This window comes from Rhincodon typus, chromosome 9 (assembly GCF_021869965.1).
Source record: "Rhincodon typus isolate 14 chromosome 9, sRhiTyp1.1, whole genome shotgun sequence".
NCBI classification, from domain to species: Eukaryota; Metazoa; Chordata; class Chondrichthyes; order Orectolobiformes; family Rhincodontidae; genus Rhincodon; species Rhincodon typus.
Window position 1 is genome coordinate 29,800,703 of NC_063340.1, and position 25,210 is coordinate 29,825,912.

Genomic DNA, 25,210 nt, shown 5'->3' on the forward strand with positions numbered 1-25,210 from the left:
AGCTAACATGTCCTTCAGTGGAATATGTGAATCCTTTATCAGAATACTGACTCATTGCTTGCACTAACTGTCTTGCCTCCAACTCTCTTTGGTGCATATTTGGGTGGATTTTAACCATCAGCCCTGGAGTCGATGTATAGCACAGAGGGAGGAGGCCACTGGAGGTCAGTGGAGGAGTGGCTTGAGGTTCCCTGATCACACTTTTAGAAATTGAATGTACTTTTCCAGCTGCCCGCGTACTGTGGAAAGATATCCTGTTACTTTGGCACACTGACCAAAGCAGTCATGCATGATACAGCATACCAAATGTTCATGTGTACATATGACAAGACAATTCAATTTGAGACAATATAACAACAGTTTGGAGGGAAATTTGCGGACAAAAAAAAACACATTTCTACAAGGAGTCCAAGACCATTGGGACTTAAAAAGGTAAATGTAGATTTCTGACTATTCCCTCACACTGACCAATCAGAGAAAACCTTCCTCTGACTCTGAACTGAAACGCTAAATAATCCCTCTAATCATTCCGGTGCAACTCTGACCCAACCTGGTGTCATTTTGTTCGAGGCGCCGTTAACTGATTGGCCATGTTTGAATTGCGTGTGTTATCCCAGATCGCTTAGCGCTGCGAGACAAGAAATGGTTGTTCCGTAGAGAGCAAGTTTGGGTATTGAATCCTCTCCCCGGTAAATTGTAAAAGTTATGCGTGTGTGTTTTCGTAATGCTAATCCTTACTTAATCATAATAATGGTGTGCTGTCTCGAGATATGTCCCGCCTCCAACTGATGTTTCTTTTATATTGTATGGTAGGTTTGAGTTTTTTTCTCGGGAGGGCGTGAAGACGCCAATTACGGATCTGACCTGATCTACGGTAATTTGCACTTTCTCCACTTCATCTTACTTGGATGACAGGAGTTATATAGAGTCACGCAGCACAGAAACAGGCCTTTCGGTCCACCATGTTTGTGCTGACTAACAAACATCAAACTATACTAACAGAAGTTGCTAGAAGTTCCTTCCTCAGAGGAAGGGTCACCGGACCCGGGACGTTAACTCTTATTTTTTTCTTCACAAATGCTGCCAGACCTGCTGAGCTTTTCCAGCAACTTCTGTTTTTGTTCTTGATTTACAGCATCTGCAGTTCTTTCGGTTTTTATCAAACCACACTAATCCTGTTTACCTGCCCTTAGTGCACAGTTTACTATGCCCTGGCATTTTAAGTGCCAGATGCTTCTTAAGTATTGCAAGAATATCTGCTTCCACCGTCCTCTCAGGCAGCACGTTCCTTACTTCTACTACCCTCTGGGTGAAAATGTTTTTCTTCAAATCTCTTCTAAACAACTTGTTCCTCACCTTAAACTTAAGCCTTCTGGTCTTAGACATGTCTGCTGCAGGGAATAGACTCTTAAGATTCTATATATCTTGTCTGTCTGTGCTTCTTATAATTTTGTATACCCCAATCTGATACCTTCTCTGCTCCAAGGAAAAGAAACCCAGTTTATCCAGTCTCTCCTTACAACTGAGACTTTTCATCCGAGGCAACGTCCTGATGAATCTCCTCTGTACCCTCTCCACTGCAATCACATCTGCCCCATAGTGTAGCAAACAACACAGTATTCTGTTTGCGGCCTAACAAAGTTGCAACAAGACTTCCTTGCTGCTATATTCTATGCCCCAGCTAATGAAGGCAAACATCCTGTATGCTTTTTTCATCACCCTGTCTACCTGTGCTGACACCTTATGGACTTGAACACCAAGGTCCTTTTGTCCCTCAGTCCACTTGATAGTAAATTGTGTGCAACTGTTGGAATGATGACTGCAGAAGTAAAGCATCAAGTTAAGTGTCAGAAAGACACTGGTGCTATGTATATGTTTTCTAATCGACCTGTTTAGAGATATTATTATACACCTCCGGAGTAGGTGGACCTTGAATCCAGGCCTCCTGGCTCAAAGGCAAGAACATTACCATTGCACCAACAATGCAAAATGAAGCCATCGAAGGCCAAGTTGAGACTATTTGATGGGACGGTACTCAGTGTAAGTAAACATTAAACAATATCCACTCATCCCAGCTGAAAAAGTTTTTAAAGCATGGTTTGGTAACCTTGGTTTCACTGATTGATTGACCACACTGCTGAACAGATCCTAAAGGAAAATGTTTCGACAGGTCTTTGTCACCCTGGTAAATAATTTGAAATAGATGAACAGGTGAGACCAGCTTAGCATCTGGAGAGATCTGGCTGCTCTCAAGTCCACCTGAAAATCAAGAGAAGTTGAAAAAGGAGGAATGAATCAAGGAAGAGGCAACTCATACAGATTGGTTTGCAAAGTAATAGCGGTGAAATAACCTGGAAGGACTTCAATAAAACCTTGAAGAGATCTTACTACTCCCTGCTAACCATTGAAGACATTTTGTCATAACTTGCCAAGGCAAAGATCTTTACTATTCTCCTTGTGGTGGATACTAGCAAGTGAAGTTGGATGAATGCAGAAACTTTCTTGTGACATTATGGATGATGTTTGAGAGGTACCTGCAATTTGGAATTTCAGCTTCTTCAGAAGACCATCACCACACAATATGAGACAGCTGTTGACTTTTCTGGAATGGAAGTGATTGGTGTTATCTGCTGGTCTATTGATGTGCTGAAATGATAGAAGAAGCCATTGCACACCACATTCTTATATCAGTGCTGGAGAGTTCACCAGATGAAATTGAATCTGGACAAGAAAAGAAAACAATTCAAGATGCCTAAATTCAGATATGAGAGTCACGTACTGACAGCAGTGGAATTCTCCCTGATCCATTGAGAATTGTAGTAGAGGTGTTTTAATTTTACGTTCAGTAGTACAGGACTTGCGCTTTTCTCAAAAGCTTTTTGTCTTGCACTCATTTAAGATGGTTTGCAAGAAATATCAATTTGTAAGGGAGCAACTATTTTATTGTATGAGAAGTGTGCTGATTGGTACAGGTGTTGCCATGGGGAATACACCAGTTAGGTGGTGATTGACAGGTAACTCAAGTTTTGTGTAAATTTTAAACCAGGCAGGTTGACTCTGATTTGTCTGAGAAATGAAGGAGAGAATAGCTGTCGCCTGTTTAATTGAGTTGAAAAAGGTGCGGTATGTGCACATGTTCTTTCAGTCTGCAAAGTCTGTAGCACCACAAGTGGCTGCGCTATGCGCAGCTGTTGGGGGTGTGAGGAAGAGGAGAGAAGAGCAATAGTTGTACAAAATTCTGTCATGAGGGAAGCAGATGTTTCTGTAGCCAGAATAGTATGTTGCCTCCTTGGTGTGTGGTCAAGGATGTCCCTGAGTGGTTCCAGGATATTCTGAAGGGGGTAAGATGAACAACCAGAGAGTATGGTTCATGTCCATGTCTAAGAACACAAGTTAAAAGGGTGTATGATAAGCAGAACGTAAGGAGCTAGGAGTTAAATTCAAAAACAGGGCCTCAAAGGTAGTAATTTGGGGACTACTCCCAGGGCTGCATGGCAGTGTGTTTAGGAATAGGAGAGATGGTGCAGGAGGGAAGATTTTAGATTTGAGGCATTAGGTATGATTCTGGGGATGATGGAAGCTGCACAAACTGGACAGATTGCACCTTGACAGGACTGGGACCAATATCCTTGCAGGGGCATGCACTGGTTCCCATTCATGCTACCCTAGTATAAACCCTCCCACACAGGACTAGAGTAGGGAAGAAAGGGAAACGAAGTGAAAAGTTGAAAGTGGAAACCCAGAGGAAACAGACGATCAGCAAATAGGGTCAAAATGTTAAAAAGACAAATCTATAGTATCAGAATACGTAGAATATTTGCAATAAGATGGACACATTTGCAGTGCAAATAGTTGTAAATGGATACAGTATGATTTCAAGTATATGGCTATAGGGTGACTAGGACTTGGAATTGAGTATCTAAAGCTTTTCAGTAGTTTGGAAGGACAGTTGAAAAATGCAAGGAAGATTTCATGTTGCTAGTGGAGGATGAAATCCGTGCATTCGTGAAAGCATATTAGCCCAGAAAATCTGAATGTAGGATCAGTCTGGGTGGAGCTAAGAAGATGCAAGGGGCAGAAAGTATTACTGGATGTTGTCTATAGGCCTCAAAATAGTAGTAAGCTAGGAAATGGCATTAAATAGGAAAACAGAAATGCATGCAACAACAGTGCTGCTGTAAACATAAGTGAAACTGGACAAACCACGTGCAGTATATGGTGGCAGATAAATTCCTGAAGTGTGAACAGTGTTTCTTTAGATCAGTATGTTGAGGGAACAACTTGGTAACAGGCTGTCTGTCCTAGATTTCGTATCATGCAATGAGAAAAGGCTAATTAATAGTCTGTTTCTGAGGCCCATTAGAGAAGGGAGACCATAATGTAGAATTCTATTTTGGACTAGATAGTGTAGTAGTCCAATTTGAAGTGAGGGTCCTAAATCTAAATAAAGAGCTGTGAAGGTATGAGGTGTGAGTTGACGGTGATAAATTGAGTAACTTCATTAAAAGGAGGATAGGCATTGGATAATGCTTAGAATGATAGACTATCCTTTATTGTTACGTGTACTCCAGTATAGAAGCATAGGAATACAATGAAAATTTTTTACAATGGCTGCCTTTAATGGCGCCATCTTGGGTACAAGTACCTAGGTTCAATCTTCGATACAAGACGAATAAAAGGAAAGGTAGTAGCATTATTTACAGTGTCTAAAAAATAAGTTAGAAATAAAGATAGTTATAACATAGTTAAAGGATTGATATTACAGTCTGGTAAAGAATTTCAAATAGCAGCAGCTTAGCAAGTGGTTTGATCGCCCATGCCAGGTGCCAGTCCAACTGCTATCCTGCTCTGCTCCAAGCCTCCAGTCCGCTCTGCACCGGCACTTAGCTGCACCAAGGTCAATTGTGCTGCTGCGGGATGGCTAAAAAGAGAGAGAAAGAAAAGCAAAAGAACGGGTGGAGCAGAGGCGCTCCGGGTGGAGTGTCCAACTCTGACACCATCTTGCTGGAAGAACATTTAAGAAACAAATGCATGCATTCAACTGTTTATTCCTTTCTGGTGCAAAAATACAACAGGAAAAGCAACCAGACATGGCTAACAAAAGTAATTAAAGATAGTATTAGTTATGAAGAGAAGTTGTATAAAATTCCTAGAAAAGGTATCAAGCCTCCGGGTTGAGAGCAATTTAGAATCCAGCAAAGGAGGGCCAAGCAATTATTTTCCCTTTCTTAATCAGAGATTGATAGTGAGCTTGCAAGGAACATTACAGCAGATTGTAAGAGCTTCTATAAGTATATGGAGAAAAAAAGAAATTGTGGAGATGTATGCAGTCCTTCATAGCTTGAAACTGGAGATTGATGGTGAGGAACAAGAAAATGCCAGAGCAATTAAACTATAGTTTTGTCTTCACAGAAAGATGCAATAACTCATTAGAAATTACTACAGCAAAAGGCCGTTTGGCCTGTAGAGCTTGCTGTGCCATTTAAAAGGATCATGGCTGTTCTGACGTTCCTTGCGTGTGCTTTCCTGTATTTTTCTAACCCTTGATTCCCCTACTGATCAAGAAATGTAATTAATTAAAAATGGAAGGACAAATTTGAGGGCCCAGTTTTTAAAAAAAAAAAAGCATGCAAAAGCAAAGAAGTTATGTTTAACCTGTGTATGACTGTGTATGAGGATTTCACCCTCAACTAGAGCACTTCATCTATCCAGTTCTCTGGGCATTGCACTTTAGGGAAGACATGAATGCATTAAAGAGTGCAGAAAACATTCTTGTGAATGTTTCCAGTGTTGAAGAACTTCAGTTACCTGGATAGTTTGGCAAAGTTCGGACTGTTTTCCTTGGAAAAGAGAAGACCAAGTAGAGATCCTATAGAGATATTCAAAATCATGAGGAGTCTGAGCAGAAAAGATCGGGGGGAAAAACTATTCCCATTCTGTGGAAATGTCCAAAGGGTGTACAAGATTATTGCTGTAAAGAGTCTTAAGGAAGAAAGAAGCAATGGTGACGCAAGAAGAATTTTTCATAGTGATTGGTGGATGCATTGCCTGAGAGGAGTGGTGGAGGTAGATTCAGTCGAGTGTTCAGGAGTGAGTTGGATTATTATCTGACAAGGAAGAGCGTGGAGAGCTGTGGGGAGAAGATGAGAGTGGCAATAGGTACTTGCTCCTTCTTTTAAAAAAAAACTCCGACTCGGGGCAAATGGTCTCCTCCTGCGCTATAATCGTTGAGGTTAGTTTAAAGAAACTGAGATTATTCACTTTGAAACAAAAGAGGTTTGATAAAGATATATAAGAACGACTGGGTTAAGTAAGGCAGATGAAGATGCCATCATTAACGGGCGGTAATTATATGGGCAGCAAATGCAGGGGCATACAAGACACAACTTGTGTATTTAAGCAGGGAAGGGAGGTGGTAATTACTGGGAAATTGCTTCCATGAGCCATTTGGGAGCAGAGTTGATCCATAATTTCATTAGAAAATTGAATGGACACTTGAAAGAAATAACCTAGATAACTTGTTATAACCTGGGAATAGAATGGGAGAATGGAACTCACTGGATTGCTCTACACAGGTACCAGCATGGACTCTGTGTGACAAAGGCATCCTAGTGTGCAACAATGACTGTGACTTCAGTACTCCATCTGAAGTCAAAAAGTGTTCTCCTAAGTTGTGCACTAAAATTCTGCATTCAAAAGGAAACCCACAATCTCTAACTCTCAGACAAGAGCACGACTACCAAGGGAAACCGACAACAGGGTATCTGATATGAGTTTGCAGCAATGACCAAGTGAGGCAATAAGATTTCAAATCTACTATACTTGCCCACCGTGTCACAAATCATTTTGAGTCACGTTTCAAAGCTTATTTGTTTCTATTATTTTTTCAAATTGTTTGTATGATTCTTTCTTCCATGCAAAATTGTTTTTTTTTTAAAGAAATCACTTGTGCAATCTGAAATACTTCGGAGAAAGAGCGATCGAAGTAATTGATATTAGTCAAGAAAAATATACTGGAGAAATTAATGGGACTGAAAGTTGATGAACCCTCGGGACCTGATAATCAACATCTGTGGCAAATAAAGGTAACTACGGAAATAGTGGATGTGTTGATTGGCATCTTGCAAAATTCTGTAGATTCTCAAATAGTCCCAGCAGATTGTAGGGTGATAAATGTAACCTCGCTATTTTAAAAAAAAAAGGACGGAAGCGAAAACTGAATTACAGACTAGTTTGTTTCATAACTAGTAGTTGTTAAAATGCTCGAGACTATGATAAGGGATTCAATGACAGGATACTTAGAAATATCAATGGGATGCCACAAAGTCAAATGAAAGGAAAATCATTTTTGACAAACCGACTGAAGCTTTTTGAAAATGTAACAAATGGAATAGAGAAAGAAGAATCAGTGGATGTAGTATATATAGATTTTCAGAAAGCTTTTGATAAAGTCCACAGGAGGTTAGTGTGCAAGATTAAAGAATATGACATGCCAGTAAATTACCTGCATTGAGATTTAGTTAGCAGACAGGAAACAGTTTGGAACAGTAGGTTTTGTTTTTCCAGAGTAGAAGGTAGTGACTAATGGGTATCACAGGAATGTGTTTGGACCCAGGCTGTTCAGAATATATGTGTGTATCAACTATTTGGATGAGGGAATTAAATCTAACATTTCCAAGTTGTGCAGAGGACATAAAACTGGGTGGGATTGTGAATTTTGAGGAGGATATAAATTGACTTCAAGGCGGTTTTAGACAAATTGACTGGATAAATACACGACAGATTCAGTATGGTGTGGATAAGTGTGAAGTTATCCCACTTCAATCAGAAAAATAGAAAGGCAGGGTATTATTTAAATTGGGAAATGTTGATGCATCAAAAGACCTGGGTGTCCTTGTACACTAGTCACTGAAAGCAAGTATGATGATGCAGCAAGTAGTTAGGAAGGCAAATAGTATGTTTGCCTTCATTGCAGGAGGATTTGAGTGCAGGAGCAGCAATGTCTTACTGTGGCTGTGTGCACGGCCTTGGTGAGACCACACTTCAGTGCTTTGAATGCAGCTTTGGTCTTCCTACTGAAGAAAAGATGTACTTGTAATTTTGGAGTTCAGTGAAGGTTCTCCAGGTTGATTCCTGGCCTGACAAGTTTGTCACATGAGATGAAGTTGGGTCAGCTAAGTATATTATATTCATTGGATATGGGGTAAAATGAGAAGGGATCTCTTTGAAATGTATGAAATTCTGACAGGTGAAGACAGACTGGATGCAGTGATGATGTTCCCCCGGTTGGGGGTATTTAGAACTAGTGGTCATGGTCTCAGGATACAGATTTAGGACTGAGATGGAGAAATTTTATCACTTGGTGATGACTCTGGAATTCTCTACCACATTTTTAGTAACCTGACCCAACCACCTAATATTTTGAAAAGGAATAAGTAGAATTCTAGACACTAGATGTGCTGAGGGTTTGATGTAGCGAGTGGGAGTATGGTGTTGAGATAGAGGATCAACCGTAATCATCTTTAATGGCAGAGCAATTTCTATGGGCCAAATGGCCTAATCTTGCTTCTATTTTCTATGTCTGAGTTTCTACATATTTGTGAATAGTTATATGGCAATCATTAAACTAGCTTTTAATTCCAGGTTTTAGTGAATTTAAATATCTTTTTGTCAGAGAGGTCATAATCTGGATAGCTGGCGAATACCTAAATAAAACAGAAAATTCACTTTAAGTGCTAAAGAACAGTACATTAGAAATATCAGAGTTGAAAGCAAATAAAATTTTGTCTATAAAAACAAAGGCCTATAACTTAAGAGGGACAATGATGCCATTCAGCACATTTCAAAGTATGAAAGTGTCTGTACGTACGAACTGCCAACGAACAAGCACTAAACTGAACTCATTGCTGATTTGTGTGACCATCTACCCCATTCACATTAATCCACAGTACCCTACTTCATCAACTGAGCATACACCAGGATACAGACATCCTTGCGTACATGAACTATGAAGCAAATAGTACACAGGCAAAAACTGACTATGTTTCCATATCAGGTTACTTCCAATTATAATAAATCCAGTTTCTTATTTGGGGAAACTGTAAAACCTATGGTTACCAGAAAGCAATTCAAGTTTGTTCGTATAGCATCCTGTACAATTAGTAAGAGGGTACCCCGTCTCACAAAAGAGAACTGAGACAAACAATAAGAAATAAGCTTACTTGCAACAAAGTTAAGGTCTGGTGACCTTAAGGTCTTTCACAGATGGCTCAGTGGTTAGCACTGCTGCCTCAGCGCCAGGGACCCGGGTTCAATTCCACCCTCTGGCGACTGTCTGTGTGAAGTTTGCACATTCTCTCCATGTCTGCGTGGGTTTCCTCCAGGTGCTCTGATTTCCTCCCACAGTCCAAAGATGTGCACACTAGGTGGACTGGCCGTGCTAAATTGCCCACAGTGTTGAGGGATATTTAGGTTATGTGGCTTAGTGATGGGGTAGGGGAATGAGTCAGGGTGGGATGCTGTTCAGAGGGGCGGTGTGGACTTGTTGGGCCGAATGGCCTGTTTCCACATAGTAGGGATTCTATGATCTATGAAATATCACCATCTGCCAAATTGGGACTTGAACCCTTTCTCTCAGAACATGCGCCTGGGGCTCAGAATCACTGGTCCAGTGACAACACCTAAATGCTTTTAACACCCCTTTGTGAGTCACGACGATGAAGAGTTCTTCCCGTAAACCATCAATGAAATGGTGAAGCTCCTCTCAGTGGCCACCAGTTTGCTAACCTCCCACTCTTTTTATATGCTGCCCTTTAGTGCTGCTTTGCACTGGTTGCCCTCTCCTGCGCCAGCTGACTCATCTGCACTCACTCTTTGCACCCAATCAATTGTATTTGCCATTGGCAAATGTCTGTCCAATGCAAATAAAATGAACACTGTTATTGCTGAAACAAATACGCATGTGAGAAAAGCATAAGTGAATCTTTTATAATGCTCACCATGTGCGCTTGAACTATAAAAACTCAACCAAGCAGCATAGCTATGCTCTGAGTATTGCACACAATAATTTGAGTATTGCATGTCCAAATTGTGTGCTGGTGAAGTCAATTTGTGGTGATGAATTGACAATATTATCCATAAAGTATATTTAATAATTGTCTTGTTTATAGCATATATAATAAATCTCCCAATCAAGCCAAATGTATATTAATGTGGAGGATTGATGCATGACATATGTCATCACACTGGGTCTGAATGGAGAGAAAGTAGTGAGCCTGAAGTCTTTTATTCTGTAATTTTTGTACACATTCTGATGAGGAATTACTAACTGTTTTATGTTCCCTATTGGAAATCAAACGTGTTTATAATGTTTAAATTTTGTCTCTGATCTTCTTTAGCTCTGAAGGATTAACTTTCTGTGCAGTTTAGTTCATATGCAATTTGATGATCATCAGTGACTCATGAAAGATGGTTAATGTCTTAAAAGGAGTTCTTATTGAATGGTAAGCACTTTTTCTGCATTTCCTAAAGGAACCACATTGTCAAAAATAACAATTAGTCATTAGCATACATGATAATGTGGGTTAATAATGACCTGGTAACGCTGCACCTGACAAATGCAAAGCAATGATTGACTTTTTTTTTGTGAGAAGAACTAAAAATAGGCAGTGATGTGGCAAAGCCCCCAACCAATGCCACCACCTGCTCTGAATTTTCCATATTAACTCGATTTCAGTTGTTATTCAAATGATCTCTGGCTCAACATGTGAATAGCGTTTCTTAGAATTGACACCATTGTTGTGATATATCACACTTAGCAAATATGGTATTCACCAGTTATTTGAATAGTGTTCCAAATGGGACTGCAACTTAGTTAAATATTTGCAAAGGGGAGGAAACATTCCAAATAAGAAGTTGCTTCTGTCAGAATTTAAAGATGGTGATATACTGGAATCTGCAGTGTCTTCTTAATTTTGTTATAAAAGGAGACCATTGTAGTTGTGGATATGACCAACCACAGCACAATCAATTAAATGATGGTATTTGAAGCTGATGATGTGCAATTCCAAATGGCAAGGAGCTTGATTCCTGCTTTGTAAACAGTAAGTTTACATAAATTGGAAAAGGCATCTAAGTATTTTGTGAAATTCAGTAGTACATGCTTTGGTTTGCATGTCACAGTCAGTGGGATATAGCATAGATGGAGACTGTTTGGCCTACTGAGGCTGTGATGCATCTCTGTAGAGCAGTCCAGACCTGTTTGTCCCCTGTATCCTGAGCCTTGCGAGCTTGTCTTTTTCAGGTGTGTGTGTTCAGCTTCCATTTGAAATCTAGTTTCTTCCTCTGTCACCCTCGTATATGTCGACCTCTAGGTCATTATCACCCACTGCGTTTTAAACAAGGAATTCTCCTTCCTATCACTCTTTGTATGTCTTGCCCAGATTCTTGGTTTTGTTCCCTGGTTTTTGCACCATCAGCTAATGAGACAGCTTTACTTTGTCTGAATTGGCATAATCTTATATACTGTTATTAAATCACTTTTCAATCTCCTCTGATCCACTTCTCTCAACTAACCTGGGAGCTTAAACCCCTCTTCCCTGGATATGTTCCAGTAAATTTGCCTTGTAATGTTTCCAGGATTGTCCTACTCATATGAATGTGTAGTGATCAGAAGTATACAATGTACAGTTTTGAGAGGGAGGAACTTGTGCTGAACTTAAATAAAAGTGATTACGAAGGAACAAGGACAGAACTATCTGAGGTGGACTGGGAAAGGAGTTTAGCAGTAAAGACTTGAGGAATAATGACAGACTTTTAAGAAAATGGTTTATGGCTCACAGCTAAGATTTATCTCTGTGTGAAAGAGGGGCTCTAGGAAGTGGTAAACCAACCATGGTAAACCAGGGAAGTTAAGGATAGCTGAAACAAAAACAAATTGCTGGAGAAGAGAGAAGCTAAGATTAACATAGAACCCTTCAAGAATGAGGCTGAGTAAATAACAATAGGGAACCAGGAAATGGCAGTGGGGTTGAAAAAAAATACTTTGTCTCAATCTTCACAGTAGAAGACACTAAACATTCTAAAAATACTAAGTAATCAAGGGGCAAAAGGAGGAAAGGAAATAAATACGAGGCATGTAACTACAGAAAAAGTGCAAAAAACTGTTTGGTGTAGTCTGCTTGGACGTCAGCGACGCTTTTGATAAAATTCAGTATGAGAGACTGATAACAAAGTTAAGAGCCCATGGCATGCAAGGAAATTTGGCAGATTGGATCAAATGCTGGCTGTGTGTCTGGAAGCAAAGGGTGATGGTTGAAGGGTGTTTTTCCAAATGGAAGTCTGTGTTCAGTGGGGTCCCAAAGAGATCAGTGTTTATATAAATGATTTAGACTTGAATGCATGTGGGTTGATTAGTAAGTTCGCAGATGATGCAAATATTGGTTGGGTGGAAAATAGTGAGGAAGATATTCTTGGACTACAATGGGATATAGATGGGCTGATCAGTGGCAAATGGAATTCAATCAGATAAATGTGAGGTAATGCACTTGGGTAGGACAGACAAACAAGGAAATACAAGATGAATGATAGGACCCTGTGAAGCACCGAGGATCAGAGGGACCTTGGTGTGCATTAACACTGGTCCATTATGGTATCCGGATAGTTGGAGAAAGTGGTTAATTAATCATATGATGTACTTGCCTTTATTAGTCAAGGCACAGAATTTAGGAGCAGGGAGGGTTCTATGCTGGACTTTATAAAATGTTGGTTAGGCCGCAGCTTGGGTATTGTGTGCAGTCCTGGAATCCACACTATAGGAGAGGGTGCAGAGGAAATTTACTATCACGTTGCCTGGCTGGAGAGTTTGTTCGGTAGACAGATTCAACAGACTGATGACGTTTTGCTTAGAACAGAGGAGATTGAGAGGGGACATGAGATTGAGATGTATCCAATTGAGGGGCACAGAGAGGGTTGGCAGGAAGAAACTTTTCTCTTCGGAGGGATCAATGACCAAGGGGCATAGATTTAAGATAAGGGCAGAGGTTTAAAGGGGATGTGAGGAAAACTTTAATGACTCAGAGATTGGTAGAATATGGAACTCACTGCTTGTAAGGGTGGTAGTTGTAGAAAACCTCATAACACTTAAGTATTTAGACGTGTCCTGGCAGTGGCAAGGGACACAAATATGAACGAAACACTGGAAAATTAGATCAGAATGAGTCATTATTTTTGACTGACGTTAATTGCAATTAGACAAAGACCTGTCTTTGAAGGATAGATGTATTGGCATTGGAGGCACTCTGGAGAAGATGCACAAGGCTGATATGAAGGGACTGTCTTGTCAGGAAGGTCGAGCAGATTGGGTCTGTACTCCTTGGAATATAGAGCAATGAAAAGCAACCTTAGTGAAACATACATGATTCTTAGAGGGATTGGCAGGGGAGATGCACAAAGGTTGTTCCCCTTTTGGGAGACGCTGAACCAGACTGCGTAATCTCAGAATAAGGAGTAGCACATCTAAGACAGAGGAGAAGGAATTTTTATCTTAGTCATTTGTATATGTCACAAACAGCAGAGGTCCCAGTACAGATCCTGGCGGAACACCACTAGTCACCGACCTCCAGCCTGAAAAACATCCATCCACCACTACCCTCTGTCTTCTATAGGCAAACCAATTCTGAATCCACGCGGCCAAGTCACCGTGGATCCCATGCATCTTAATCTTCTGGATGAGCCTACCATGAGGGACCTTGTTGAAAGCTTTATTAAATCCATGTAAACAACATCCACTGCTTTACCCTCATCGATCCTAAAATGCAAACAAGTTAGTAAGACGTGACCTGCCCTGCACAAAGCCATGTTGACTGTCCCTAGTTACGCCGTGCTTTTCCAAATGTGTGTAAATCCTATCCCTAAGAATTCTCTCCAATAGTTTCCCAATCACCAACGTGAGACTCACCAGTCTATAGTTTCCTGGAATATCCTTATTTCCCCTCTTGAATAGAGGAACAACAAGAGTTACTTGCCAGTCCTCTGGGACCTCTCCAGTGGCTAGTGAGGATACAAAAATCTTGGTCAAGACCGCAGTAATCTCTTCTCTTGCCTCTCTCAATAACCTGGTGTAGGTACCGTCGGACCCTGGGGACTTATCCACCTGAATGCTCTTCAAGAGATCCAACACCATTTCTTTGATCTCAAAATGCCCAAGCATATTAGCATGCACCACACAAATTTCACTGTCGTCCATATAATTTTTTTAGTTGAGAGGAAGGTAGAAGAGGTGGAGGAGTTGCATTACTAATCAGGAACAATGTTACATCTGCATTTAGAGAGAACATACTGGAGGGCATGTCCACTGATGCAACATGGGTACAGCTCAAAAGTAAGATGGGTGCAATCACTCCGATGGAGGCCCTATAAGTAACGTACTAATTTAGGATCTTGCCCACATCATCTGCCTCCAAGCATAACTCCCTCCTTTATCCTCGAGTAGTCCTACCTTCTCCCTAGATATCGTTTTGTTTTTAATGCGTGTATAGAATGCCTTGAGATTCTCTTTAATCCTACATGCCAAGGATATTTCATGGCTACTTCCTGCATGAGTACTTTCCTGCTTTCCTTGTATTCCTCATGGGCCCTGTCTGATTTATAGCTTCCTAAACCTTACAATGCTTTTTTCCCTTTTGACTAAATTCACACCCCTCCCTTGTTATCCAAGGGTCCCTTACCTTGCCATCCTGTTTTCCTCCTTACTGGAACATGGTGCTGTGAGGCAGCAGTGCTAACCACTGAGCTACCGTGCCATGATCACTGTTTCCAAAATGCTCTTCCACTGAAAGGTCAGTCACCTGGCCAGGCTCATTAGCCAGTACAAGGTCCAGTATGGCCCCTCCTCTAGTTGGGCTGTCCACATAGTGTTTCAAGAAAGCCTCTTGGGTGCACCTAATGAATTCTGCCCCGTCTATGTGTCTTGCTCTAAGGGTGTCCAGTCAATATTGGGAAAGTTAAAGTCACCCACTATAGCAACTCTATTTTTATTACACCTTTCCATAATCTGCCTACGTATTTTTTCCTCAATGTCTTGGTGGCTGTTAGGAATTTACTTATAGGGCCTCCGTCAGAGTGATTGCACGCATCTTACTTTTGAGCTGTACCCATATTGCATCAATGGACGTGCCCTCCAGTATGTTGTCTCTGAGTGCAGATGTAACATTCTTCCTGATTAGTAATGCAACTCCTCCACCTCTTCTACCTTCCTCTCTATCTCGTCTAAAGTGACGAAACCCTGGAACATTGAGCAGCCTGTCCTGTCCCCCTCTTATCCAAGTCTCTGTAATGGCCACAACATCATAGTCCCATGTACTGATCCAGGCTCTAAGCTCCTGTGCCTTACCTATAAATACTCCTTGCATTGAAATAAACACACTTCAGCCCATTAATACCATCGTGTTCATTTACCTGCCTCTGCCTGTGCTTTCTTCCTGATTTACTGGTCTTAACATCTACCCATCCCTCAATCCCTCCACTTGCTGACCTGCTGCTCTGGTTCCCAGCTCACTGCCACTGGAGTTTAAACCCTCCTGAGTAGCACTAGCAAACCTCCCTGTGAAGATATTGGTTCCCCTCCAGTTTAGGTGCAACTCATCCCTCTTGTACAGGTTACCTTTGCCCCAGAAGAGGTCCCAATGATCCAAGAACCTGAACCTGAAACCCTCCCCCCTGCACCAGCTGCTTAGCCACGCATTCACCTCTCCTATCTTTCAATTGCTTGCCTCACTGGCAAGTGGCACTGATAGTAAGTCAGAGATTACTATCCTTGAGATCTTGCTGTTCAGCCTCTTTACTAACTCCCTGTTCTCACTCTTTCTATCTATGCTGTTGGCACCAATGTGCACCATGACCTCTGGCTGCTCACCCACTCCCTTAAGAAGTTTGTGCAACTACTCGGACGTCCTTGCCCCTGGCACCAGGGAGGCAACACAGCATGCTGGAGTCCTAAGCGTGGCCACAGAAACACCTGTCAGTGCCCCTATTTAGTGAATCTCTGACCACTATTGCTCACTTGGATCTTGCCCGACCCTACTGTGTAGCAGAGCCAGTTGTTGTGACACAGGCCTGGCATGCTGATATTATATTCCCCTGAGAGGCCATCCCTCTGTCCACCCTCCCACCCAAACTGTATCCAAAATGGTATACTCGTTGGAGAGGAGAATAGCAACAGGAGACTCCTGCACCACCTGCCTGCCTCTCCTGGCAGTCACCTACCTATCTGACTGAACCTCTGGCGTGACCACCTCTCTGTAACTAGTGTCTATCACACACTCCATCCCCTGTATGTCCTCAGTGTGTCCAACTGCAGCTCCGACACAACCACATGGTCTATGAGGAGCTGCAGATGATCACACAACTCCCTAACTTTTAAGAGCGCTATGAATAAGGATATGTCAGGATCATTGGGGGAGGGCAAATTATGTCATTACAGTCGGTTCAGATATAATACGAGCTGTTCTCATGTGATCTCGTGTCATAATAAAATCGTGCAATAGCCACGCCATTTAAACTAATGGGGCTGGAATTGTGTTATAGCCAATACAGGTAAGAAAAGCTCACGTTCTACAAAAAGTGGTCTAAATTCTTCAATGGTGTTAAAGCCAATTCGTGTTGAAGAAACATGCATTATAGCAGAACAGACTGTATTAGGCAAGAGCTAGGGAGAGATAATTAGGAGAAGCTGTTATTGTGCAAGTCCACATTTGACATGTGGGAGTTGTTTAAAGACCTACTGAACAGAGTTCAGGACCAGCATATTCTAGTAAGGAGTAAGGAGGAAGGACAAGGTGGCAAGGTATAGGACCCTTGGATGACAAGGGAGATTGTGAATTTAGTCAAAAAGAAAAAGGAAGCATATGTAAGGTTTAGAAAGTTAAATTTGGACTGGGCCCATGAGGAATATAAATAAAGTAGGAAAGAACTCAAGCAGGAAATTAGGAGAGCAAGGAGGGGCCATGAAACGTCCTTGGTGAGTAGAGTTAAAGAGAATCCCAAAGCATTTATACGTAAATTAAAACAAGAGGATAACTAGGGAGAGGGTAGGACCACTCGAGGATAAAGGAGGGAACTTGTGCTCGGAGGCAGAGTATATGGGTGAGATCTTAAATGAGTACTTTGCATCAATATTCACCAAGGAAAAGGACATGGAGGATAGTGAGATTAGTGTGGAGCATGCTAATATGCTAAGGCATTTTGAGGTCAAGAAAAAGGTGTCTCCACCCTGCTGCTTGTAGCAACCTGCATTGCAAGCCCTCTGGATCTGATGTCTTATCCTTACTATATGTCCTACCTTTCAATTTTTACCCTATCCATTGCCTCTACCCCTTCAGATTCTATCGATATTTTGTCAACACCTTCCATAGTCAACATCGATACAAAGAACTCATTTGTATCCTTGGCCTGCTCGGATAAGCATGTGTGCTTTTGTTCTTTCTTTCTTAGTCATATATCTGCCTTTGCAATGCTACTTTAATCTCTGCTTCTCCTGGATTCATTAGTCAATATTGAATAAATCCTAAAAAGATAATTTAGAACTCAAGTTAATATAACTCTACATTGCTTGGGATTGTGCTGATACCGGAATACTGTCACCCTACTGGGTGATACCAATTTATTAAATCCAGACGTTGACGAATCACTCTCCATTATTCCATTCTGTTTTACCAGAATAAGCAACTTTAAGTCTTACCCTCTTTAGATCTGTCAGATCTTCTCACTGTTACAACTAGGTGAGGAAAGGAAGTTATCTTCCCTCTTTTTACTCCTCTTGGTCACCTGTAGCAAATATTTACTTCGTTTCTAATGTGCGACTAGCACGCTTCAATTAAAATGTAGTTTGCTAGAAAATAAAGAAGCAAATTGCCAAGGATTCCTTGAGTGAAATAATAATAAAAATGCAACATCAAATGTACAAATTCAGGGTTTTTTTAAAAAAGTGCTTATGATAAAACACAAAACATAAAAGTTATGCAGACTACATGTAGCAAACTATATAATTAGTCCTATAATTGTTGAGACATTTGGCTTATCCTCAGCAGTACTGGAATCTAGGTATGTTTGAGTTCTTGACTTCTCAATTTGCTTTATCACCTGATGCAGTATTCTGAGATGTTGAGAGAAAGAGAGAAAGTGTGAGAGTTTATCCTTGTTGTCTTTCTACTTTGCTGCTCAAAAGCAGTTGTTGAATAATAGATCCATGTTTCTTCCTCTTTTTTAAAGCGATTGTAAACCATTGAAACCTCAGATATAACAATCAGATGATTCAACAGTTCATTTTATTACTATAGTAACAGAGTTGCATGTCTTTAAAGTTACCCCGTGGTTCACGCTAATACATGAATCTCTTTCACTCCCAATTTATCCATCGGTATTTTAAATCCATAGAAAAGGTATTTATACTGTTTACTCATTTGCCTTTACATTTTTACTTCCCTGAATACTGCTTTTAATTTCCCAATGATTATTTCTATCCAATTCATGGCTACTGTTACAACCTACTGGGATAGCGTGCCAACAATTGAGTCCTGCTATTCGCACAATCATACCAGTATTAAAGTTCTTTTTAAGGTGTGCACTGAACCACCATTAACCTAATGTTCAGACCAAGGTTAAAAGAGAGCACAGAACAGATTTCCACATTAAGCAAAAATTATTATTTATTATAAGCAGTTAGATCATTGCAACAACTAAACAGATATATAACAGAAATTGTTGGCATATAACACTACCAACTATAACTCTCCTCCCCTTAAAAATGCTCTCGCTCTCACGCACGCATGCATACAAAAATAAAGAAAATTGATGGAGATAGAAAAAACTGGAAAGTCAGCCCAGTGGTCTGTGCTTCCTAATTCTGATGTTGAGCTGATTCTGTTTCAACAAGCTAGGACCTTAGTGTTGAGTTGACCTTAGTGTTCAGCTTCCACTGATTTGTAAGAAGTACAGTTTGGAGATCTGTGACCAGTAGTGTCCTACAGGGATCTGTGTTGGGACCCCTGTTACTTCTAATTCATATAAAAGATTCGGAGGAGAATATAGGTGGCCTAATTAGTAAGTTTGTGGACAACCCAAAGATTGGGGGAGCTGCAAATAATGAGGAGGATTGCCACAGAAGTTAGCAGGAAGTAGATTGGCTAGAGACTTGGGCAGATGGTACTTATTCCAGACAAATGCAAGGTAATGCATTTCAGGAGATCTAATGCAGGATGGAAATACACAGTAAATGGCAGAACCCTTAGTAGCATCAATATAAAGAGGAATCTGGGTGTACAGGTACACAGTTCCCTGATAGTGGCAACACAAGTGGATAAGGTATATGACATTGTTTGCATCATCAGTCAGGGCACAGAGTACAAAAATTGGCAGGTCATGTTGTAGCTGTATGGAACTTTAGTTAGACTACATTTTGAATATTGTGTACAATTCTGGTCGCCACACTACCAGAAGGATGTGGAAGTTTTGAAGAGGGTACAGAGAAGGTTTACCAGGATGCTGTCTGGTTTTGGAGGGTATTAGCTATTGGGAGATTGGACCAGCTTGGTTTATTGATACTTGAACATTGAAGGATGAGGGGTAACCTGATAGATGTTTACAAAATTGAGCGGCATGGATTGAATGGATAGGAGTCTTTTCCCAGAGTAGAAATGTCAATTACTAGGGCATGTAGGTTTTATATAAAAGGGGAATAGTTCAAAGAAGTTGAGAGGCAGATTTTCTTTTTACACAAGAGGGTGGTAAGTGCCTGGAATGTGCTGCCAGAGGAGGTGGTTGAGGCAGATATATGAATAGACAAGGTTGGGCCGAACTCTTATCCTAAACTTAAGGTCTATCTAAACTCCACCCCTACCTTATACTACCATCCATATGCCTATCTAATAGCCGCTTAAATGCCCCGAACGAGGCCAACTCCACTACCCTCTCCGGCAATGCATTCCATGCCCCTACCACTCTGAGTAAAGAACCTATCTCTGACGTCTCCCCTATATCTGCCTCCACTCACTTTAAAACTATGCCCCCTCATAATGGCTACCTTCTCCCTAGGAAAAAGTCTCTGGCTGTCCACTCTATCTATACTTCTGATCATGTTGTACACCTCTATCAAGTCACCTCTCATCCTTCGTCATTCTAAAGAGAAAAGCCCGAGCTCTCTCAACTTTTCCTCGTAAGACCTTCCCTCCATTCCAGGCAACATTCTGGTAAATCTCCTCTGCACCTTTTCCAATGCTTCCACATCTTACCTGTAATGAGGCGACCAGAACTGGACACAACACTCCAGATGTGGCCGAACCAGGCTTTGGTATAGCTGGAACATAACTTCACGGCTCTTGAACTCGATCCCTCTATTAATGAAAGCTAACACACCATACACCTTCTTAACAACTCTATCCACCTGGGTGGCAGCTTTCAGGGAACTGTGGATATGAACCCCGAGATCACTCTGCTCCTCCACACTGCCAAGAATCTTTTTGTTAACCCTGTATTCTGCTTTCAAGTTTGTCCTTCCAAAATGAATCACCTGACATTTTTCAGGGTTAAACTCCACCTGCCACTTTTCAGCCCAGCTCTGCATCCTATCAATGTCTCTTTGTAACCTTGAATAGCCCTCTGCACTATCCACATCTCGACCCACCTTTGTATCGTCCGCGAACTTACTAATCCACTCTTCCACTCCTACATCCAAATCATTTCTAAAAATCACAAATAGAAGAGGACCCAGAACAGATCCTTGTGGTACGCCACTCATAACTGAGCACCATGTTGAATATTTTCCATCCGCTACCACCCTTTGTCTTCGAAGGGTCAGCCAATTCTGAATCCAATCTGCCACATTTCCCCCTCCTTACTTTCTGCATGAGCCTATCATGTGGAACCTTATCAAACGCCTTACTCAAATCCATGTATACCGCATCCAATGCTCTACTTTCATCCACGTGTTTGGTCACCTCTTCAAAGAATTCAGTAAGGTTTGTGAGGCATGATTTACCCCTCTCAAATCCATGCTGACTATCACGAATCAAACTGTGCCTATCCAAGTGATCATAAATCGTATCTCTGAGCCCTTTCCAATAATTTGCCCACCACTGAAGAAAGACTAACTGGCCTGTAATTTCCAGGGTTATCCCTATTCCCTTTTTTGAACAAGGGAATGACATTTGCCACTCTCCAATCTTCCAGCACTATGCCTGTGGACAGTGAGGATGAAAAGATCATTGCCAAAGGCCTTGCGATCTCTTCCCTTACTTCCCATAGAATCCTTGGACAAATCCCATCAGGCCTGGGGGACTTTATCTATCTTCAAGTTCCACAAAATCCCTAGTCCATCTTCCTTACTAACATCTGTGTTTAGAAAGACATGATATGTTGGTGCAGTCTTGGTAGGCCGAAGGGCTTGTTCCTGTGCTGTACAGTTCTTTTGAAGGGAAGAATCTGAGATGGACCAGGTGAGCATACAAGAAAATTGGGAATTGGAAGCAAAATTGAAAAGCTTTTCAATTTCTGGAGAAGGGTTGGAGGGGGCACCAATGAAGTCCTCAGGATACAGGATTAAGATTTGTTGATGTGGGGTCTGAGCAGAATTGGAACAAAGAACGTTCCACAAAACCACAAAATTCCAGGAATAATTGCAGTCCAAACAAATACTCATAGTCACAACATTTATTTGGAGGAAATGAGACAAGTTAAAGAAGAAATTGTTTGATGAGAGAACATGCTCAGCTAAGTGAAGGAGAGGAATGGGATCTGTTCGGGTCTCCTTTCAAAGAAGAAGCAGGGACCCCTCACACCATTCTGTTGGGGAATAGGGGTGTAGAGAAATTAGACATTGTGAAGAGGTCATATTACATGTGAAACATGAATTCTCTTACTTTCCCTAGTTGCTCTCAGACCTGCTGAGTTTCTTTAGCACTTTGTTTTCATATCTGTTGGTTCCTCACATTAAGCAAATTAATTTCCACAGCAATTATCACAGACTATTTCAAAAACAGGATAAAGAAGGATTTTCAGCTAAAACCCATTATTAATCTTTAAACTTAAGCAATGAGTTTCAGAGACATTAATCATGGCTCATAACCTAATTACTTTTGCTGTTCTCTGCTTTGACAGAAAACCAGTCTGTGCAATATTTGTTCATGTCCGTGTGTTTAATTTGCATATTTTCCAGAGAAGTATTATGATATTTGTTCAAAGGTTGCAGTATCTTTTATGTATTAAAGATAAGGGTAGTTGAGGCATTCTGTGAATTGACTCTGACGTTAATATTGATACACTTTCTGACAACTTTTATATTTGTAGTGACCCAGCCATGAAACAATTCTTGCTGTACTTGGATGATACAAATGCTCTGGGGAAAAAATTTGTAATTCAAGACCTGGATGAAACTCATCTATTTGTCCTGGCTGAGGTGGTCCATATCTTGCAAGAAAAAGTTGGAGACTTAATGGATCAAAACTCATTTCCATTAATGCAGAAGTAAATCAGTCGAGTGATTTAAATGGGGTAGATTCCTATTTTAATGTATCAGACTAATTGATGACCAGCTGTTACAAGAAAAAAGTGGACAAGAGTGTAACAGAGCAACTGTTGTGTAAGAGTTTTATTTTCTGGATAAACATTGTTTTGGTATTTAAAAGCATTTCTGTAACCATGCATTTTTACTGATTTGAATTGTTTTACTGGATCTAAAGGTCGATCTAGGATTGATGTGCATTTTACCCCAGGTGAGTCCAGAGATGCAAACTATGCAGTGGAAAGCCCATTTGGGGACACCACGTTGCTACACCAACACATCTTGCAAGACCTTGCTAAAGACTCTGACGTGCTCATTAAGCTAAGTCTAGTAATGCTGCAGGATTCCCAAATTTATCAAATAAATCTCCAAAATATTCATTCATCTCTGTATCCCACCACCATTGCATGCTTTCAATGAATGAGCACTAATCACACTCATTCCTTTTCCTTGTTTACCTTTGCTGAGGGCAACCTCTTTTTGATGTTCTCAAATACTCATTGATTTTAACGTCATTGCAAATTAATCAGCTTTTCATTAGCCCATTTTTAATGGTTTTTTATCCTTTTATATTGGCATTAATAGCAATTTTCATAACACAAAAGATACTCTCCAAGTCATTTTAAATAGATTGGAACCCAGATAGACACCTCTCACTCTTCATGAGCTATTGCCTCAACTTTCTCCACAGTCTTACTGTTAGTTCACTTTTAGATTATCTATCTTCATTTGTTGTACATTCTATAGTCCTATTTTTAAAAGAAGTGGCTATTAGTAAAATGATACAATGAACAGTCCTTAAGGACAGATTATAGTTGCAAGAATGTGTTTTTCTTAATCTGTGTATTGCAGAGTAAGAGACTTCTGTAGAGCCATAAATGTTAAAGCTGTGCAAGGTTTTCACAGCAAAATCCAAGAAAATCCTCAAGGCAATTCATTTGTATTAAGGAACATATCTGGACCCTTGCCAAACAGCTATTGCTGCTGTTATTTGAATTTAGCATTCACTTAAGTGTTTTACTTTATCTGGTCATTGTCATGCAACGATTTATCTAAGATTCCTTTTTGTGCCAAAATACACGTTTAGACCTATGCCTGTCATGTAAAATCAACTTTCTAGTTCTGATAAATTTCAATCAATCTGCCTGAATCTGACCATTTTGGAAAACATTTTTTTTAAAAGAATTCAGTCTCAAACAATTGGGAAACCTCATTGAACTCTAATAATGACACGAATAAAGATTTACAACTTTAAAAAAAATCACATTGAAACCATGTTGAAAATTTAAATTGTATGTAAAATTTCTATAAAATTTCAAAGAATATTACAATATGAAAGGAGACCATTTGACCCATCATGTCTATACATCACGGTATTAACGTTTTGCTTGCCCCTTTTTGTGAACTGTAAAATTGTCTGGTGGACAAACTCCATGTTTGGCACATGTACATTACTGTAACCTGCAATAGTTTTGTGGGAATCTTGTTATTTACTGAAGTTTGAGGTAAGGTGGACACAAAACACCTTGAAGGCAACTGAAGTTTGGTGTCTAAAGAGTATGACTCATGAATGAAATGTCTTTATGATATCTGACTAATTTGTGACTAGGAACATGTATTTTTCTGGAAATATGTATAGTCAAGTATAGATTGATAGCCCCAACTTATGGTGTCTATGGGTAAACTAGAATAGAAAGGGAAGGAAAGGAAAGCCTGAATTCTGCCATCAAATTTAATATGTTTCATACATTTCCTGTTTTCTTTTTGGCGTTGTAAAATGAGTAGAACGAGATTTCTTTTGATCACACACCAATTGTGAAGCCAAGATCTATTTTAGAACAAACTGGAATTATCAAATAAAATAATGAAAATATTCCACTTCACCCAAAAGAGTAGAGTTTGGCTTTGTCATCTTCCCATTTGTGCACTGCAGAATTTTTCGGTGCTTTCTAATGAGTCTAATTTTTGTTTCTATTTGACTTGAGACACTTTATGCTTGGTCTGCAAGTCAATCCCTGTTTTGCGGAGAATGTTTTGGAGGTTCAACATGCATGTTATGAACTTGTATTAGATGTTAACTTCAGAATTGTTTTAATGTAGAGTCATAGTCTTCTACATTTTACAGCTTGTTTTGTAGTTATTTTTTTCCCTTTAACAGTGTTTTCAGTAGTTGGTTTGTGAAGTTCAGAACAAAATCAGGAGGAAATAAAACCAGATGGACCACCCAGTATCAATATAGACAACAGCAATGACAACAGCACAGTGTGTCCAATTGATCCTCCGAATCTCTCCTTGCTAACCCATGGGAGCTAATGTTAAACTTAGGAGAGCTGTCCCACAGGCTAGACAGTTGCCTGATGTAGTAATGTTCACAAAATCATACCTTACACCCAGTGTTCTGGATACCGCCACTGACAAGACTAAATCAGCAGAGGTGGAATAGTAGTAAATAGAAGGGGGTTGCCATTAAGTAGTTAACAATGATTTGAGACTCTCATGGCATCGGGTTAAAAATGTTAATGTCGCTTACTTTCTATTTCACTGTCTCAGCTGAAAAATTAGTACTGCTCCATGTTTGAAGGTAAGAAGGAAAGGGAAGAAGGTAGCAATATATTCTTGGTGGGGACTTTAATGTCCATCTCCTAGTGGCTTGGCAAT

At 40.4% G+C, this 25,210-nt stretch overlaps 1 protein-coding gene across 5 annotated transcripts; it reads left to right on the forward strand.

Annotated features, from left to right (window-relative positions):
- Window positions 1–523: 523 nt before the first annotated feature.
- Window positions 524–24,435, forward strand: gtf2h5 (general transcription factor IIH, polypeptide 5). Of its 5 annotated transcripts, XM_048601509.1 has the most exons (5): window positions 524–689; window positions 814–874; window positions 6,940–7,085; window positions 10,398–10,502; window positions 22,339–24,435. In XM_048601509.1, exons 4-5 carry the CDS (start codon window positions 10,468–10,470, stop codon window positions 22,517–22,519), a joined length of 216 nt encoding a protein of 71 aa, XP_048457466.1. In that variant the 5' UTR covers window positions 524–689; window positions 814–874; window positions 6,940–7,085; window positions 10,398–10,467; the 3' UTR covers window positions 22,520–24,435. The 5 variants fall into 5 exon arrangements, with proteins under 5 accessions (XP_048457466.1, XP_048457464.1, XP_048457463.1 ...); XM_048601507.1 differs by lacking the exon at window positions 814–874 and having other exon boundaries at window positions 524–809; XM_048601506.1 differs by lacking the exon at window positions 814–874.
- Window positions 24,436–25,210: the final 775 nt, after the last annotated feature.

Excerpts from the sequence above, each read along its gene's own strand:
- gtf2h5 (XM_048601507.1), top strand. The coding sequence starts at position 10,468 with ATGGTTAATGTCTTAAAAGGAGTTCTTATTGAATG. Across the intron at positions 10,503-22,338 it reads AAAGGAGTTCTTATTGAATG|TGACCCAGCCATGAAACAAT; the intron begins GTAAGCACTTTT and ends TTATATTTGTAG.